Source organism: Pelecanus crispus, chromosome 1 (genome assembly GCF_030463565.1).
Source record: "Pelecanus crispus isolate bPelCri1 chromosome 1, bPelCri1.pri, whole genome shotgun sequence".
Classification (NCBI taxonomy): domain Eukaryota; kingdom Metazoa; phylum Chordata; class Aves; order Pelecaniformes; family Pelecanidae; genus Pelecanus; species Pelecanus crispus.
In genome coordinates, this window is record NC_134643.1 from 133018297 (window position 1) to 133038730 (window position 20434).

Below are 20434 nucleotides of genomic sequence, written 5' to 3' on the forward strand. Positions count from 1 at the left end.
GACTGCTTCAAAAGAGGAAAACTAACAGTAAAACTGCTGGGTAGCTTGACTTCAGGATAAAGTGTCCATAATGAGTTCTATCATCCGCTAGAAACTAGAGTCTTAAAGAATTTAGGGATAGGGGAAAAAAAGGTTTACCATTCCTTCAAATCTGAATTGGAAGAGCTAAATAGAGGTGGGGGGAAGAAGGGGCAGGAAGGAGGCAGGAGAAAGGAGGGATATCACTGTGCTCTAATAGATTTCTATTAATGAGTTGCAAGGTCCCAGTGAAAAAAAAACCCAATAGTGGGGAGTTACACAGTTGACTATGAGAAAGAGAAGTGAGTTAAGTAGGCATTCAGGTGAAAACTGGACAAATGTATATTTGCTCAGCTGGTGAATCCAAAGTTTGTGTAATTTCATCCCTTTTAAAAAGAGGTGGTTCAAGAAATGATAATTAATACTGGTAAGTGAAAGAGCAAGGGATAATAGGCTAATTGTGGAACTAGCAGTTGTACCATCTCTTTCCAGGAGTATATATTTTCTTAAAATTTTGCATGTTCTATTTTTGTTATTCTTAGCCCCTATTCCTTATTTCCAAATTCTTCTGCCTGTTAAAATATGCAAACCGATTTTTAGGGTTGCTTGGATTTTCTTTATTAACATAATAAGTGATAAATATGTAATAAAATTGGTGGTTGTTCTAATGCATTCCTAACTCCTATTTACATTATATTGACTGCACTAATTCATCTTCAGCTTTCTTTCACATGCTCTGTTGATGTACTATTAGTTGGTAACTATGTCTATGTATACTATATATGCAAAAGCTCTGCCACATCTTTAGTGTAATGCTTTGTGAGAGTTCCTAAGAATAGTCAGACATGACACATTATTTTTATTGTTATTTTTGCTAGGTTATTGCATCCACATATTTCCCCATGATTGAATAATTAAAAAAACATCAAGGGAGTAGTGTTTGTAGGAAGAAAAACATGAAACTATAGCAGTAACTTGTATTAAAAATGTATAGCTGAAAAATTAACTAGAATGTAAAAGGAGGGGGAGGAACAGAACATGAGGAACCTGATGATGCATTGAGTCCCGTTACCTGCAATTTCAGGTCAATGTTTCATTATAATGCTTTTATTAAATTCCTCAAGTTCTGATATAGTCAGTTGCATACTTTGCTTCTATTCCTTTGCCTCTCTCAGAACCTTACTTTCTGAAGGTGACAAACTTTCTGCATGTTTAGATGATGTTTCCTCAGGTTTATTTTGTTCTGTTTTGTTCTTGTGCTGCCATTGTCCTTGAGCTTGATGCTTTTTGCGCTGTTTTCACCCCATGATAGTTCATAAAGAGCACTGGTGTTCCTGGTGTTCCCCAGGGCTCTGTTTTGGTACCAGCCTTGTTTAATATCTTTATTGATGATCTGGATGAGGGGATTGAGTGCACCCTCAGTAAGTTTGCAGATGACACCAAACTGGGTGGGAGTGTTGATCTGCTGGAGGGTAGGATGGCCCTGCAGAGGGACCTGGACAGGCCGGACCGATGGGCTGAGGCCAGCTGTATGAGGTTTAACAAGGCCAAGTGTCGGGTCCTGCACTTTGGGCACAACAACCCCATGCAATGCTACGGGCTTGGGGAAGAGTGGCTGGAAAGCTGCCCGGCAGAAAAGGACCTGGGGGTTTTGGTTGACAGCCAGCTGAACATGAGCCAGCAGTGTGCCCAGGTGGCCAAGAAGGCCAACTGCATCCTGGCTTGTATCAGGAATAGTGTGGCCAGCAGGAGCAGGGAGGTGATTGTCCCCCTGTACTTGGCGCTGGTGAGGCCGCACCTAAAATACTGTGTCCAGTTTTGGGCCCCTCACTACAAGAAAGACATTGAGGTGCTGGAGCGTGTCCAGAGAAGGGCAATGAAGCTGGTGAAGGGTCTGGAGCACAGGCCTTATGAGGAGCGGCTGAGGGAACTGGGGTTGTTTAGTGTGGAGAAGAGGAGGCTGAGGGGAGACCTTATCGCTCTCTACAACTACCTGAAAGGAGATTGTAGTGAGGTGGGTGTTGGTCTCTTCTCCCAAGTAGTTAGCGATAGGATGAGAGGAAATGGGCTCAAGCTGCGCCAGGGGAGGTTGAGGTTGGAAATTAGGAAAAATTTCTTCACGGAAAGGGCGGTCAAGCATTGCAGGAGGCTGCTGAGAGAGGTGGTGGAGTCACCATCCCTGGAAGTGTTCAAAAAACAGGTAGATGTGGCACTTTGGGACATGGTTTAGTCTAGTCTACCCTTGATTGACTTAGAGTAGACTTGGTAGTGTAGGTTAATGGTTGGACTGGATGATCTTAAGGGTCTTTTCCAACCTAAACGATTCTATGATTCTATTCTATGATTCTATGATTCATACCTGCTGTCAGCCTTTGTTTGACTAGACTTTTGATAGGTGTTCATTCTTCTCTACATTGTCTCCTATTTAACACTAATAACTCTTTTCTGTTACACATCTGGTTTATCATTCTTGAACATGTGTGATCAGAACATAGAATTCCAGATCAGATCTTCTTAATGCTTTGTGCAATGAAATCAATATTGTATTTCTTGAAGATGAATCCGGTTTATCTTTTAAAATTGATATTTGAAAAAAAACCAAAAAGAAGTCCTGTATTTTAAGGCTGTGATCTCTCTGGCTCCTTGAATGCTCAGAAGTTTGAGGTCTTTTCAGGAGATACTGTTGTACAGAATACCATATATATTTGCCATACATGCAGCTATTCTACAAAGTTTGACAGGTGTAATTTTGCATGTATCACAACATGCATGAGATACAGGCTTCAGTTCTGCCTACATCTGATCTCATGTGCTGTGTCTGCATTCGCTGGACATAACTGGACATGCACCACTTGGGCCTTGAAAGAAGCTGTGCTTTATTTAGACTGGCACTCCCATGTAATCTGAAGGGTGGTTACATTCAGTGTACCCCAAAATTTGTATCAGTTCTAGAAATGATAACTCTTTGGATCAAAATTTGCATTTGTCCATGACTACATCACCTTTGTGACTTAAAGTCATTGTCCAATCAAATAATACAGCTTTCTTGTCCTTTCCTTAATTAAAGTATCTATGGACTGGTTTTATCAGCTTTGATCTTCAAAGTCTCTAAATTTACTCTTGAAAAGAGTGAATTACCTTTTCTTAGTCTTTCATTGTTGAATCGAGGCAGACTCAACAACCTGCCTTTAAAGTGTGCCATGCAGCTACTCATTGTGTTCACAAACTACTACAGTGCTTATTTAGTTCCTAAATGTATTGTGGTGGACTAGAGAATTGTGTATTTAAAGCATGAAAAACATTTGGTGGTCTTTTGGGGGAGGCAAAGGTAAATGGAGATTTCACTGTTAAAAAATGACAGAAGTACTGGCTTTATTTACGTTGATGTTAACTTTACTACTGGGGTCAAAGTATTATTTGTTCTTCCCGTTGTATCTCACACAATATGTGCCTTCACCTCTCAAACCCCACTTTTTCCCAGTGGTACAAACAGCCAGAGCTTCAAAACAAGCATGATTAAGTAATTGTGGAATGGGGAGACCAGAAGGAATAGGTTTAAACTGAAAAAAACAGGTCAGGCAGAGTTTGTAGACAACTGAGTTGAGAAATGTAGGTTCTGTGCTGTGTACTTTGTAGCTCTTGAAGTGCTGTTACTCAGTCTTGAGCGGTCATTTATAATTTTTCCCCACTTACTTGTGTACTTCTATTATTCCTTGAAGTGATTTTGACGTTAGTTTAGTTTTGTTGGTTTTGGTTGTTTTTTTTTGTTTTTTTTTGTTTTTTAATTGCAGAAGGGAGGATGAACCAGAACTTTCAGGGAGCTTTTAGTCCATATTCATGTCTTTTCAGCTTAAGGATGGAAACAGCTGAAGGCTAACAGAACAGGGCTGGCCAGATGTTCTCTCCCATGGTTTCTGTAACATCTGTAGGTAATCTGTTAGGGTTATTTTATAAAGCCATCCACAAAAAGGTTGTGATTCTTTCTCAGTTGCTCCTATGCTGCTATTGTCATAAATCATTCCTGGAATTAGCTGTCTGAATACTGAAATATTACCCGTTTGTTTCTGGGCGAGAAGACCATGGAGAAAATTATACTTCTGAACTGAGAAAACTGTGAGAAAACCTTTTAACAGTGAAGTCAGAAACAGGTTTATTAAACAAACTAGTATGGCAGAACTGATTTCAGGAATCCCATGTAGGCCCTTCCTTCAGAATTTGCCTTTGCCATCATCCAGGGACACTTGAACTCTCTAGTCAAGAACTGATAAACTACTAAGAAGGATTTCCTTTATCCAGGCACACAGTAAAGCATTACAATGCTGCTGTTCTGCTGACCAGGTAAGAGCAACTAGACCCTAATTATCTTAGTGTTTTAACAGCTATGGTTTTCTTTTCATATATGAAGTAATGTATTGCATTGCACATTTGAAATTTGCTATGTATATTTTAATGTTTGACACACGCATGATATACCAGTTGGCATCCCAGTCACATCTGACTGCTGTTGCATATTTACAACTGTTCCAGCTTGCAGGGAACTCTAGAAGTAGGTGTTGTGGATATGATGGCCTCAAACCCAGCTTGGTTCCACTGAGCTGTAGCATTTTCTCTTCTCTTTAGGGTCTTACGTGCTGCTCCGTGCTTGTCAGTGTCACGTACGTTTATGCTTAGTCAGTTAGGCTGAGGCTTGCATTGACTAGAATAGGCAAAACCTGCTGCCTGTTTAGAGGCCACTAAAATGTTGATTTCTCAGTCTTTAAAGTATGTATTACTTACAAGATATCTTGCTTTGCCCTTGATTTATTTCACTACTTCTCCAATGCTAGCCACATATTAAATTGCATTTATTTTGGGTTTCTCAAGACAAGTTATCATATTTATTCATGTTGTCACTCCAATATTCATTCACATCCTGAAATGCTCTTGACACTTCACATCTGGTTCATTGGCATATAGTCAAAGAGGACTCTCCATTCTGAACCTTTACAAATTCTGCTGAAGCAATTATATCTCTCTTTTCTCCTTCCTACACCTTCTCCAAATGGCAGATGTTCTGCTGCTAACTAGTTTCTCAGAGATTGTTTGGAACAATATTTGTTTTTCTTTTTTTCTTTTTAAATACCTTAAAGACACAAATCACATGGTAAGAGCATACAGAAAATGTTGTACAGGACACAAAGGTAGAAATATACTAATTACACCTTTTCACTAAGAAAATAATAAAGTGGTCAGGAGGAGAAGAGATTAGAATAAAATGTGTAACAGTTCACCTCAGAACAGATTACTACCGCAAAACAGATTACCACGTCACAGTCACAGAAGCTGTTGCTAGGAGATATATTCACCAGTATCTCTTCTGAATGTATTTAACAACTTGATCATGAAGGGAAGGGAGGATAAGCAAGTAGATCTTTCTGTGCTCCAAGCAGAGCAGCACGCCAGTATCTAGTCTAATAGACTCAGCATGGCTCTAATTCAGGATCTGCTGGTGATAAAATTTACGTTTGCAAAATGTATTTTTCCAGACTATCTTGATGACAACACACCAGAAATGCAAATAGCAGCTTACTTTTATGCAAAACATAAGCAGATGTTTCCAGCTGAAGAAGTATTAAATGCCTTAGAGTATGGGCTTGAGATATCCAGCGTGAACAGTTCTCTTCCCTCAGATAATTACATTTAAGGTTTTTCTTCTTAAATTACAAACCAGTTATGTTTACATAACTTGCTGGAGGATGGAATGCATACAGTGAATAACCATTTGATCAAAACGTGCATTTTTGAAAATTATTGGCATAACATATTTTAGACTGTTTTTTCTCATGATCAGCCTAAAGAAAAAGATCAGCACATTAATCTGTTTGCTGCATTCTTAGTGAAATAATCCCTCGAAAATTAGAAATCCTTCCCCTACTGCATTTACAAGAAATTCTATTTTATTAGCATTTTAAAGTAGGAATAATTACGGTTATATATAAAATCGAATCACTTGGGTTTCAACTCTTTCAAGATATATTTCTGTTTTTAAAAGATACACTTTTAAAGTGGAGGTAGCCTTTTTGCATCTGCTACAGTTAACTTTTTAAATGACCTCATTTGTCATTTTGATACAGTGTGTGAGTCACGCTTATAGAAGCCAATATTAACTAGGTAACTGGTCTTCATTTAGATGCAGGAACAACATATCCAGTGAGAAAACCCAAGATGTATAGCCAGAGGAGTCAGCAAGAAAACTCCTCTTTGATTTTGAAACTGATGCGTCAAATCAATTTGTACAGATTAATTCCTGACCATGACTTTTTTTCATGTTAGATATTCCATATGTAACCAAACCTTAATAGTTAATAAAGTTCCCTAGTCTCTTGTAATGATATTGAAAGATTCTCTGATTATTTTTCAGTTGTAATTAATCAAACTTGCATACCGTGTGAAAGTGTTGTCTATTAAATATAAAAAGTATGCATTGTATCTGTGAATAATACTCTGGCCTAAATTAGTGAAAAACAGGAATTTTCATTGAAGATACTATTGTACACAATAAATTTGGTTTTTTTTAAAGATATCTTTAAGCAGTTTTACACCTGAAGTTCACCTAAAGTTAGGATTTTTGTCTGCATAGAATTTAAACTACATTCCTTAAACTTTCTGCTACTTTTTCTATAAATCAAAACAAACCAAGAACACTTGTTCTGATTTAAATCCAAATAAGTCTGTCTTTGACATTTTGTTGTTGGTTTTTTTCCCCATTTCCCTTTTCTCAGATTTCATGGAAAACCAGTTGTCCATGAGGTTCTAGATGGGAAGAGTTTGAGCTACATGCAGTAACATGCACCATTTTGTTGTGTCAGTTTTGGAAGATCTTAACCACAGGTGATCATCACCTTGCTCTGATGTCAGAAATAGCCCGTTTCAGATGGGAATAAAAGGAAGGTATACACCATAGAAGCAGAATCCCCGTACTTCTACAGTTACCAGTGAAGGTTCTGGGGTGCTTCTCTTTTGTTAAATACAGTGAAAGTTCTTTTATCCTGACAGCATTCACATTTCCCTTTGCATCCCGTGATCTTTGTTTCTGTTTGAGTAATATAGGGTTCATAGAACAAAATCCCTTCTTTCACTAAATAAATATATCAGAGCTGGAAAAGAGTCTTCTCAGATCTCAGGCAGAAGTAGCAAATCCTTCTTTGTTTTATTCATATGCTAATGAAACAAGGAATGTAATATATGCCATTACAGTTTCTTCCCAAAATACTTTACAAAAATAGGTTGAAACTGAGTTCTAACTCTGAAGGCCTTTATAACTTCGAGACTGTGATCTCAATTTCACAATATAATCCCAGCTGTAATGTATTGTTTCAGTTTGGGAAAACTTACTAGTAAAAGATGAAATGCTTCTCATCTTACACCTAATATCTCAGAAGAATACTATGTTTTCCAGTGGCTTTTGACTGCACTTGAAGAACTATTACCTTCTTTTATTAAGTGTGGTATCACCCATCCAGTATGCATAATGATCTCTCCATTGTCTATTCAGATTTGTCTGTTTAGATTTCTATTGCCCTTTTCCATTTATTTTATCATACTATTTTTATGATAGATTTTACAATTAGATACAAGTAATTAATTTGTTTCAAGAAGAGCTTATAAAATCTTTAGTTACTGGAGTTCAGTCTCTATTTTTTTTCATAGTTACTTTTCAGAATTATTGACTAGAAAACATCTTATATAATAAATTCTCTTAGTCTGATCATAATTTATAACAGGTGTAATTAACAAGGCTGAATGTTAATTCATACATTTTGAGTTGTCCACTTCATCTGCCATTTTAATTAATTGGCACTGATGTGTTTTTGCTCACTGATTATGCTGGCTTTTGGAAGTTGCTAATACTGACTTGGCTCTTCAAGTTCTTCCATTATATTTCACAATTCTTGCAACCACAGAATCAGCAAAGCATATGTTGTGCATGTAACTTTGCAGCAGGTAAACAGGTCATGGTTGAAGCTAAACTTTTTAGGACAGTAGTTGTACAATTTCTTACTTTGTGTGTGTGTACAGCCAGCCCCAGTAGGCAAAACCTTCCTGATACTGCAGTAACTGTTAATCTGGACTCAGCTGGAATGGATACTGTTCAGCTTTCGGAGAATATTTACAGAGTGTTTTATGAAATTTTACAGTAGAAATACTTTTTCAGTCGTTGAGTATCGTTGCCATAGTTTCCATCCTGCATTAAATGTACCTTTAACAGGGATTGATAGCAGAGAAATGTATAAGTAAAAATTTTCTGGGCTAAATATTTATAAAAGTAAAATGGAAAATGTACAATATTTTGAAACATCGGCCCATTTGCTTTCTCAAATATTGGCCAGCTTGCTGATATCTCATATATTCTTAGCAAAATTACTACTTGGGTGCAAGCTAATGTACCGTTTTTGTACACCATTCCTGACTCTAGATATCAGTCTGCATAATTCTCTTGTTCTTTATTTTCAGGACTTTTCAGTAGGACTTAGGTGGTAGGGTGTATTTTAGTTTTCTTTACTCCCCCCCTCCCCACTTTGCCCCTAACTACATTTGCATTTGAGGGTTTTGAATAACTGAACTGCAGCTTTCAGCAAAGTATATCAGTGTTGTGAGAAAATTAAATATTGCCTTTTATTTGTTACTTCAGCAAATTAATGAGCCATGCTCACTCCTATTCATATTGACAAAAATATTAGTATACAACATGTATGATAAAAATGTTAACAGATGCACCCTGACTCTTTCAAACCAGCATTTTATTCCATTGGTATTTTGACTTAATTTCTTTCTGTCTCTGTCTTTTCTGCTAAGAAGACGCTTATGCTACGTATAGTTTAGGGTGCAAAGATTGTGGTGTTACTGAATAAATGTTTAACATTGAAAGGAAACTGAAGAAAAATAAGGCTCAGCTTCCCTGTTCAGCATAGATGTTAAGTCGGATTTTGCAGATTTCAAAACCAGAGATAGTGTCAAGTTCACTCAACCAAGACAGTGCTTGCATATCAGTCCAAGACTCCTTCACACTCATGCAGCAAATCAGAACAGACATTCAGACAGATTTAATGTATTCTCTGCCACTGAATTTTTTAATACCAGATACACTTGAATCCCACAAATCCTGACCTGTCTTCATAATTCTAAAAGGCAAACACAAATGTGTCAATCTTCTGAAGAGATTTTCTTCACGCTGCTGTTGTGACCTCATTCAATACAGCCTACAAAGGACAGCTGTGGTCAGCATTTTTAAGGTATTCTGTATGTCTTAACCATAAGGTTTAAAACATTTACTTTCTTAAGGAAAAGTGTTGAAAAATTAATGGCATTTTCTTCTGGGAGTTTCATACTAGTTTTAGGTGAATGGGTATTCATATCTACAGAAAGGAAGAAAAAGAACAGTGCCACTATCTGTGTATAGGTCACCACTGGGCTGTCCTCCAGGTTTCCACCCTCACTTCAGTTGTCTGTATGCATTTTGTGCTGTTTGCTAACAGTTCATTTTATAAAATGCGGATTTTATTCTGCAAAACAGTAGACTGTGGTCACCATGTTTATTCATGTAGAGCACTAAACAGCCTTCCAAAAATTTTGACTTTTGCTCGGTCCTGTTCCAAATAGTATTTTGATTTCTTGTCTGTATCACTGGCAAGAAGTGGAACCATTCAGTTTTGCTTTTTTAACTTCTTTTTTTAAACTTGTGTAAGATTGCACGCTAAAAGAGTTATTTACCTCTCTACTAAGAGGTCTTCAGTTCACCCTTAGTACCAGTGGAATATGCTGAATCGCATGGTAGAGCCTTCCTATTTAGATTTTAGCTCTGTTCTCCCCAAGAGACTGTAGACACATAGATTTCTGTTTAATTTAATATCTTCCCCTCAGTTGGAGAGTGCACTAAGGAATTCATTTTAGAAAAAAGAGCAGTTTTCTGCTCTTTAACTTTGTTAAAGAATTGTCAGTTTAAATTTCCAGATTTCAATATCTACAGTTATGCAGTATTTAATAAATTATTCCGTGTTTGTCTGTCTGCAAGTCCACCACTATTCCATTTTGAATTTAACATACAATCTACTAACAGAGTACAAAACCAGGGCAGAATATAATTACAAGTTTGAAAAGCAAGCAAAAAAATGTCAATAATTGCAGAGCAGACAGTGCAGCTACTGGCTGACCTTTGAGCGACTGCACAGTTTTGACTGCTTTGAGGTCTTACTGGCAGCAGTGAGCGTCAGTACAGTAAACCATTACCACTTCCTTTGTTCCTGCTATTATCATTACCATTAGTATAGTCTTAATCTAGACATGGATTGCAGAACAATATCGTTTTGGGACCAGGTGCTAGCTGAGGGAAAAGTTTTGTACATTTAAGAAAAACAGCTTGTATTCTTTGCGTGATAAACTTGCTTGTTTCTTGGTGTTCAAATAAGAACAAAATACATTTAGTCTCATGCTTTTACTTCCAGGAAATTAAGAAGTTACCAGTGACAGCAAATCTAAGATAGGCCTCATGATTCTGTCCTAGCTTAATGTCTGTAAAGAGACTTGTTAGTAAGTGTCCGAAAAGATGCATTTGGAGTACAAATTACCAAGTTTACAATTTTTTCCTCCTTTTTCTTCTTTCTTTTCTTCATTTTGGGGGTGATATTTTGAAGATCTCTTTACCCCTGCTGGGCCAACTCTAATGCATCCATCTGGGAATGAAATCTTACTTGTTTTTCTTGCTATTTAAGACCAAGCAGTTACGTTTTTACTAGTACAGTCTCATACACTTTCGTACAGATCCAGTTGCAGATATAGGTTCATCCAAATCAAAATGTGATCAAAGTGCATGGCTTAGCTTTTATGGAAGCTCATTCATAGTGTTTTGGTGAACCTTTTCAGACAGATTATCACAGGCATTTCAATGTGTTTTTAAAAGTTCACCCTTGTTCTTGAAGCTAAAAGGTAAAATAAATCAATAAAAATAACATGTAAGTTGTCTTTGTACATTTTTAAATACTTCTACTTTGCCCTCATCTTCGATACTGCAGTTGAGGTTGGTGCCACAGTGGGAGTTGCCGTATAAACATTGAAATCCCTCCTGTAATGAGATTACATGTAGAAACTAATCTTTTATGTATCAGTTAGATTGTGTCTTATCTCAACAATCTAAGAGCTTCTGCAGTTAGCTTATCTGCCATGCATCTTTTAAATCCTTTCTAAACAGATGCAATTGGAGATAGCCGTAGGATTGTGGTGTCCCTCAGGGGTCCATACTGGGACAAGTGCTGTTTAATATCTTCATCAATGGCATAGACAGTGAGATCGGGTGCACCCTCAGCAAGTTTGGAGATGACACCAAGCTGAGTGGTGCGGTTGACAGGCCTGAGGCACAGGATGCAATCCAGAGGGACCTGGACAAGCTGGAGAATGGGTTCATGTGAACCTCATGAGGTTCAACAAGGCCAAGTGCAAGGTCCTGCACCTGGGTCGGGGCAACCCCCAATATCAATACAGGCTGGGGGCTGAAGGGATTGAGAGCAGCCCTGCAGAGAAGGACTTGGGGGTACTGGTGGATGAAAAGCTGGACATGAACCGGCAATGTGCGCTTGCAGCCCAGAAGGCCAACCAAATCCTGGGCTGCATCAAAAGCAGCGTGGCCAGCAGGTCCAGGGAGGTGATTCTGCCCCTCTACTCCGCTCTGGTGAGACCCCACCTGGAGCACTGCGTCCAGCTCTGGGGCCCTCAGCACAAGAAGGACATGGACCTGCTGGAGCGAGTCCAGAAGAGGGCCACCAAAATGATCCGAGGGCTGGAGCACCTCTCCTATGAGGCCAGGCTGAGAGAGTTGGGGCTGTTCAGCCTGGAGAAGAGAAGGCTGCGAGGAGACCTTATTGTGGCCTTTCAGTACTAAAAGGGGGCCTATAGGAAGGATGGGGATGATCTTTTAGCAAGGCCTGTTGTGACAGGACAAGGAGTAACGGATTTAAACTAAAGAAGAATAGATTTAGACTAGACATAAGGAAGAAATTTTTTACAATGAGGGTGGTGAAGCACTGGAACAGGTTGCCCAGCGAGGTAGTGGAGGCTCCATCCCTGGCAACATTCAAGGTGAGGTTGGATGGGGCTCTGAGCAACCTGATCTGGTTAAAGCTGTGCCTGCTCACTGCAGGGGGGTTGGGCTAGATGACCTCTAAAGGTCCCTTCCAACCCAAAGCATTCTATGGTTTTATGATTTTCAGAAATTCTAATAAATGTTAATGTTGTATTAGTATCATTGATAAGCCTTAAAATGAAAAATATCTTTGACAGAAGAAAAAACAACAGCCTCCATTTATCACGGAAAAAAGCGGTGTAATCTCTGAAAAGTCAAATCAACTTTGAGAATTTTCTTCGGTGTTATGGAAGGGAGAGCAATGGTTTTTTAGTACGGCTTTTAAAATCTCACGTGGGGCAGCAGAAGGTAATATTAATTTTTTACGTTAGTTTCATCATGGAAGCCAACAGCATTACATGATGTATATTTTCTGTGTTTTCTACTTTGTGATTATCTGAAAAACATACCTACTTCTTTTGAGGACAAAGGATTCCTTGGATTTTTAGGGCTCAAGTCTTATCTTGCTTCTCAACACCGTATAAGGTAAAGTATGTTTCAGAATTTGTCTCTCAATGTAAAGAAAACACATCATCAATTTATGGACAGTAGTATAATCCTTCTGGCAATGCGGCAGACACTTAAGTTTTGTTCTTTCAAAGTTACTTTGCTACGATTTTGATACAAAGAGTGAGTGGAATCAGCAGAAATAGTGTCAGAACCATTATTTGGTCAAAGCTTTGAGAAATCAAAATATTAATAAATAGGAATGGCCATATAAGTAGACATGTATTTGAAAATTGGAAGCAATGTTTGCCTGAATGCTTGTAATTTGTATATGCATAATGTAACACTGTATAACAAAATGCTGGATTTTGTTCTTGTTGATAGACCTGTACAGTACTTTTTAATATGGACCTTATTTAGGTGTTTTATATCATCCCCACTTTCAGTCGTCTCTTAAAAATGCTTCTTTCCCCCAAAACTGGGAATGTTGGCAGGGAATTGCATGTTGACAGAACATACAGATGTAAGAACAAGCCACTTGTGAACTGCAAGGCTTATAAAAATTGTCTGTTGGATCACTTTTTGAAGAGTTTGACTTTTTTTAATTTTTATTTATTTACTTTTACTTTACTGCATCTTACAGAAAAGAATTGGTTTCAGAACATTTCAGGTTTATTGTAGTCACCCATCCTCAGCAAACAATCAAACTTGTAGTTATATTCATCAGAAAATGAAGAATATTTGCTAATAAAAATCAAAATGTAGTGAACTTTTATCAGGCAAATTGCTCCCTGAATTAAACCTGTAATAACCCTCTAAAGGCAGCAGCGCTTAAAGAGTGGTGGACTGGTGGTTTTTTTTCATGGTTTTAAAGGTCTATGGTGAAACCAGAACCTTCTTGCTCTTTTGGGACTTGTTACCAAGTAGCTGTGTCTCTAGATGAACAGGACGTTATCGTACATTAAAATTCATGGTTGAATTCTAGCTCTTACGGTGTCTCCTTAGTATCAGACAGGTTTTTCAACCTGCGTATTGGAGGAAGTGTTTTGTTTTATTTCTCTTTACTTTCTCAATTTGACTGGAGACCTCACCTGGAGAGACTAATGTCTCTAAATGTATGTGCATATTTTTTCAGGGGGAGCATGTAAAGTCAGGGCCTTGTTCTGTATCCTAGAAAGGAAGTTTGTTTCTTTAACTACAGAAGGTGCTTAAAGAAACTACCTGTCTTAATAAGTAAGCCTATGGATCACAAGATGATGTATCAAAACCTAGTGAACAATATGCTTCATGTGACGTATTTCAGTTTGAGTACCAGAGAGTCACTGTTTTCTTTTGAAAAATATTAATCTGCCAGCATAAAGTTTTCTACAGTAAAGGATTTCTCTCAATAGCTGGAAAACTCGTGCTGGAAACTTTTCCAATAGTTTTGTACAACTGTATCTTGTTAAAGACCTGAAATGGTTTTCAGAGCTCTCCAAAGTCTTTCAGATTCTTGATTGATGAACATGTTAATAATATGATTTGTGTTAATATTATAATGCTTCTCATTTTAAAGTCTCTTTTGACTTGTATTCTAATTTGGCTTTATTCTTATTTATTCTTTTCAATCCTATCCTGGAAGGTCTTTGTCAAGAAAATGCATGAAAATATTCAGAAAGTATTGCTTCTGACCCAAATGTGGAGATGATACCTTGTTTTTGAAAAAATTCCTGGATAATTCCTTGTTTGTTTTTACACTTTCTCTCAAAAACAGTATCTGAATAATGGCATAGTCTACGTATGTAAACCTCATTTTCTTAAATATCTTCCATATTTTCTGAGAGTTGGAGATTTAGTTTTTAGGTGTAGATATTTTGCCCTCAGAAACGAAAGCAGACATATTTCCAAGGAAGTAGTGAACTTCCTTGCAAGCAAGTGTTTAAATTTAAATTTACTCACTGCCTAACTGCTACGACTTCAAATATCCATCAGTCTTAACAGGTGGTAAAGACAGTATCTTAGACTAGGATTCAAAAAGAAAAAAAATATGAAGGCGAAGGCATAGGACAGGATAACAGCAGTCATTCCTGCTCTGATAATTCAAGAGCCTGCAAAAAAGGATTTTGAGAGACAGATTGATATTTCAGGCTTTGCAACAACGGTTGTTCATCTATTTGTTGTGATTAAATAATTAAATCTTTTCCTGTTTTCTGGTGGATTCTGACAGCTGCATATGTACTTTGTCAGATAGAATGGGTAAACAATTTTTGGCATGTATATTGTTTGCAAGGTACTTCTTTTATGTATTGTGTGAAATATTTGTGTAGATAAACAATAAGGTATTTGCCTATTTGATCACCAGAATATTTTCAAAAGCAAAATAATGAACAACAAATGGCAAAATCACAGCTGGCATTAACGTCTGTTCTTTCAGTGTGTACTCTTGCCTGTGTAAAGGCATGGATATTCTGGGAAATATCAATTACTAGTAGACACCGAGTATAACAAAATACTGTTATAATATCAATGAGAAGACAAGAAGATGGCAATAGCAAAATACTTCCTAGACTGAATTCTATCACAGAAGTGAAGCCTGTGGAGACTGAGGGCTGTAGTGTGACTTGATTTGGAAAAGTCATGTTTGGTTTTGTTTGTTTGTTTGTTTTAAATGAGCATATTCTATATACTGTGGCCACCAAGACGATAAATCTTATGGTGGTGGGGATGCTGGAGGGAATGTGCCATTTTTCCAGGTGATTCTAAGTAGAACTAAACCTAAGCTGTCTTTCATAATGTATCAAGCAAAGGTAGAGATAAGTCAGAAAGCCAAGTCAAAAATATCGGTAGGATTTCTTTTGTTGATTTCCAAATATATGTGAAGCTTTCAGCATAAGGTGCCTTCCCTCATGTATTCTGCATTCTAGGAAGAGAGAATGAGATGCCACCCTGTAGCATTATTGAGTCTGCCAAAATATAGTAATTAATTTCTTCTTCTTTTTCTTTTTTTTTTTTTTTTTTTCCTGAACTGAAATCTTAGCTAAGCCAGGATTGATTTAGGAGAGTAAAAACTCATAGCTCTTGGCTTTCTGCCAGTACTGCCAGTTAAAACACTTATGGAATTAATGATAAATTTCTTGTGCAACAGTTTTGTTACATCTTGATTCACTAGACTGAGTGTAGGAGGTAAACGTCAATGCCAAATAGCAAAGTAACTACTTCAAAGAGCTGCCACATGCCTTACATTTTTACAAATTGTTATTGACTTGAAATGTTGAGTCAGATAAACCACTTTTCCTGCTGATGTGTATCATGGCTACCTATGAAACCTGAAATCGTCTTTGTGTTCACGCCAAGTTTCTTGTACTTACTGCTAAAGTCCACAAAGATTTTACAGGGCTTTTTTTAAAGAGTTGTTCTATTACATATTTTAATGTCTGAATACAATGTTCCTTAGATGTTCCATGGACTTTGTGAAGAATATAAGACTAAGTAGAATAAAAAAGCTATGTAGATATATTAGAGTTTGGCTTCAATAGATGTTTTGTATGAACCCATTCACTAGAAAAGCCTGTATTTTTTTTTTCCTACATCATTGTCGCTTCCAATGATTAAATGATGTAAAGAGAACATAGAAGACATGCCTTTGAAAATGAGCTTGTCATCTTTTTTAACTGCAGTATTTATACAACACAAGAAAATACACCTTTTCCTATGTCTAGTCCTGCTTAATGAGGATCACAGTGTCAAATTGTATACTATGTGCATTTTGACTAAAGAAATATAGACAGCAAGTTCGTGTTGAATAACAGTTACCTTTATAAACTTTGGTTCCTTCTCATTTGTAAGTTCTTATTTGCACGTTTAGTCTGTAATTTTGGAACTGATTGTAAGGTTCTAACTAGTCTCTAGAGAACTCAGGTGGACAGTAAATTGCTTATTAATCTGACTTTGCATGAAGTTGATTGGCTATGTCTCATGTCTAATGTGGAAACCGAAATGATGCATGTTAATTTGCCTTCCAGATGTTGCAACTACCTGTCCAGATAAGAAGTCCATCTTAATGTACGTGACTTCTCTCTTCCAAGTTCTGCCCCAGCAAGTCACCATGGAAGCCATCAGGGAGGTGGAGATGTTGCCACGACACTCAAGGGTCACTAGAGAAGAGCACATCCAAGTACATCACCAACAGCGTTTTTCACAAGAAGTGAGTTCTTTCCTGCTTTCATCTCGCTGCTCTGAAGTGGTTGTTTCCCTCACCTACCCCATAAGTTTGATGTCAGGTGGCCTATGGAAGGCAAAAAACCCACAGGCATAATGAACAAAGGCTCTTTACCACAGGCAAGTCAAAGGTACTTGTCTGCATGAACTGTACTTCCGTACTGCTTTTCACCTTGCACCGGGCTGTTCTAAAAGTAACTATTCAGCAAGTAAGTGCTTTGCAATTCTCTCCTACAGCACTGGGTGTTTTGACTGTAGAAAGGTACCACACGAAGAACACAGAAACTGGGGGAGGTTTTATATTTAAACACAGACATGTAGAAACTTTTTTACCTTTTTGAGAGAATAGCAGTTGACATTTCTCCATATTCATGACATTTTTATTTTTTTAGCATTTTATTTACACTGACTTGTATTTTAAGATCATCTGTTGTCTGCTCACGGTTGGCCTCTCAAAAAGCTCAGGTAATCCTTGGAATTAATTCATGCTTGCTATGTCAGTTATGTTTTTGACTGAAATCTTCAGACAGTCTCTGCTGAAGTGTTTAGTGGAATTTAGGCCTCGCGTACTTGTCTGAATTTAATCTGTATCTTGCTTTTAGGATGCTCGGTCTCTTTTGGAGTACAGAGCAGATGAGTATTGGCTCTGTTTATTCACGATTTACTACAAGATCACTTTTTTTTTGAGCCTTTGCTTGTAAATGGTAAAGAACCTTCCATTTCCATTTGTATTCTACCGGTATTGAGTGCTGACAAGTTTGTGGCTTTTGGAAAGGATGTCAGATTAAATGAGGGCTTTCCTTAATACCATCCCAATTTTGACTGCTGAATACCAACACTGTCCTTGAAAAATATAACTGGTGATGACCTTCCTACTTCTTTTTCTTCACTTACTCTTAAAATCATTACTTTACTTCCATAATCCGCGCTCCTATCCATGTCTCTTCTTTCCACCTCTAATTTCTTCCTTGTAGATCAGAGTCAGTGTACCCCAGGGACCTTCACCTTCTCCTAAACCACGGTTCAAAAGTTACGCATATACACAAGCTGTGTATGTCACATCCCCTGACCAAAAAAGGAGGCAGGCTCCTCCACAGGTCTGTCAATGTTGTCGTTTGTTTTAAAAACTGTTTTATTAAGCTTGTGCTTGGAGTGAAAGAGTTTGTGCATTTTGCTTGTACCTGATCTTGATGACCTACTTTTTCCACATTTTTTTTGGCATCTGTCAAGTGGTTACTTTTTACTGTGTATTTCAGCATGGCTGGCAAGAGGTGTTATGCTGATCGTTAGGGATGAACAGCATTCAAATACTGCTGTTGCAGAATTACAAACTGCTTCCTTTGTTATGTCACTTTTGCAAATAGTACATATCTTGTCTTAAAAGAGTATTAGAAGAACAAACCAAACATAAGCTATTGGCATCTAATTATTATATTTCTGTCTCAAGTTTGATTATAGAAAAACAAGAACCATCAGTTTTCTGTTGCTTTTCCTAACCCTCATATCTATTAAAGAAAATAGTAGGTGATGATATTTTTCAGGAGGTTACTGCAGTTGGACAGAAGAGAAAGGAAACATTAAATCTAATATTCTTTATATGACCTGAATTATTAGATGATAACAGCTGGTCAGTTTATCATGAACAGCACCATGCCAACATTCAGGTTAGGGTTTTGTGTCTGGTTTTTGGTTTGTTTTTTTTTTTTTTAAATAGCTGCAGTAGTTTAATAAAACTTGTTTCAAGCAGTCCTTATAATGAGCATTTCAGTAGTTGGATTTTTATAACTTTTGACAAGTGTAAGAGCCAAAGGTCATATTCTGTAATGCAGTGTACTTTCATTACTTGGGGGAAAAGAGATCTGTGTGTATTTAGTACTCCACAAGAGTATGAGTTCTCTTGTTGAGACTTAATTCTGTCTAACCTCTAAAAATTTGTTGCGAAATCACACTTTAATTCAACACCGTGTTTCCAGATCTACTCTTCAGGTGACAGGTATTTTACTGAATAATGACTTCCTTTAAATACTCCAGGAAAGAAATCCTGTGCACATAAGCATGCTACATTATACTAACATCAAATGTGTCGCAGTGATGATTAATACAACTTTTAAAGAAGCTGTTTAAAACTGGTGTAATTGATTTGTTCTACTTAGATGCTCTACTGATAATTGACAAGAAGTCATGATACAGCTTTTTTTTTTAAGCTACTTTTATTGTGATTGATTGTGGGTTTTGTCAACACCCCTACCATCAAGCATAATGTACAAGCTGATATAATTGAAGTCAATTCTATAAAACATAGTTATTAAAATGTAGTAAGAAAATACCATTTGATTATTCAGTCCTCACCTTGCATTCCAGTTTTTGGATCTTGTCGTCCTGAATTTGGAAACTTGTCTGTTACACTTATGCAGTAACTACTATAATATTGTAATTCTTCCAATTCGGCAGAATCTGAAGACCTAACTGGAATTAGGCCCTTATTGTAATAGAGCCACAACAAATATTAACAAATGAAAAACATTCATTTAAAAATCCTAAGTGAAAATCAGCATACACAGTCTCATTATCATCAAGATAAACTTGAATCGCAAATAGTACCAATTAATACACCAATTCAATATATGCAATTCTTAATCAGTGGTAATGATTCTTTTGCCTCTAGCCATGTATTTCTTGAAGAACAGCTGTCATCTAACTATTAAAACAAATTTATAATCCTGGTAAAGTTGTGATTGATATTTTTTTCTCTAGATATCTGAAGCTGATATACATTAATAATCCCTTCTATTTTACTTAAATCAAATACATATTATTTCATTTTCAATTCTTAGTAGCCTTCCAATTTTCTGCCAGCCATGATTTTTAGATACCAGTATTGGTATTGCAACTGCCTGTAGGATTTTCAGTAAAATCTGCTTCTCTAGGGGACTGCATTAAAGAAATCAAGACAAAGTCAACTTTCTTTTTCCTTGGATTTTGTAAAGTTTAGGAAGCTGTCTCTCATTTCCATCTAGTTATCAAAAAAAAATTCAGTAGATTTAGTTTACTGCGGTCTCCCAGTTTCAACAGATTTTCACTAAGAATTTTGGTCTTCTGTTGAAATGTATGAGTCATTTTTTCTTGTTAGATCTCTACAAACTTTCATCTTACAGGACTTGAATATTATAATTTCTCTGAGATAATAGAAGATACAAAGCAACTATCAACAAAAAGTCTTTCACCTGCTTCTCTCTAGAGGTTCTAGCTGCTAAGATTATAGTGTCATAGTGTTTAATTGGGTGATATTTTTGAAGTTGTGCATTTGGAAGAATGGTCCAATAGATTCTGTAGGCCAAGCATGAGCCAGCTGGAACGCAGAAGAAAAATAAATTAGATAGGACCTCTTTCCAAAGATTTTGAATGTTATCCTGCAAATTTGACCATATATGCCATATCTTTACTGCATATCTCAATTGTCAGAAATTGTAAAAATGAAATGAGCTATGATTCCCTAAGCTCCATATTGGGCAGAAGGAATAACAATTCCTCTTACACCATCATCTGTCAAAGTCCTTTCCCTTCTATCTTCTACCCTTGTCTAGTCTTCTCTGTCACATTTCACTTCACTTTGCCCATCTT

The 20434-nt window shown here is 37.0% G+C and overlaps 1 protein-coding gene across 1 annotated transcript in view; it reads left to right on the forward strand.

Annotated features, from left to right (window-relative positions):
- Positions 1-20434, forward strand: part of DMD (dystrophin) — a 1232979-nt gene that overhangs the window by 354416 nt on the left and 858129 nt on the right. The window contains exons 8-9 of the mRNA XM_075717957.1: positions 16618-16799; positions 17788-17910. Coding sequence (XP_075574072.1) covers positions 16618-16799; positions 17788-17910 — 305 coding nt within the window. The remainder of the gene's footprint in view (positions 1-16617; positions 16800-17787; positions 17911-20434) is intronic.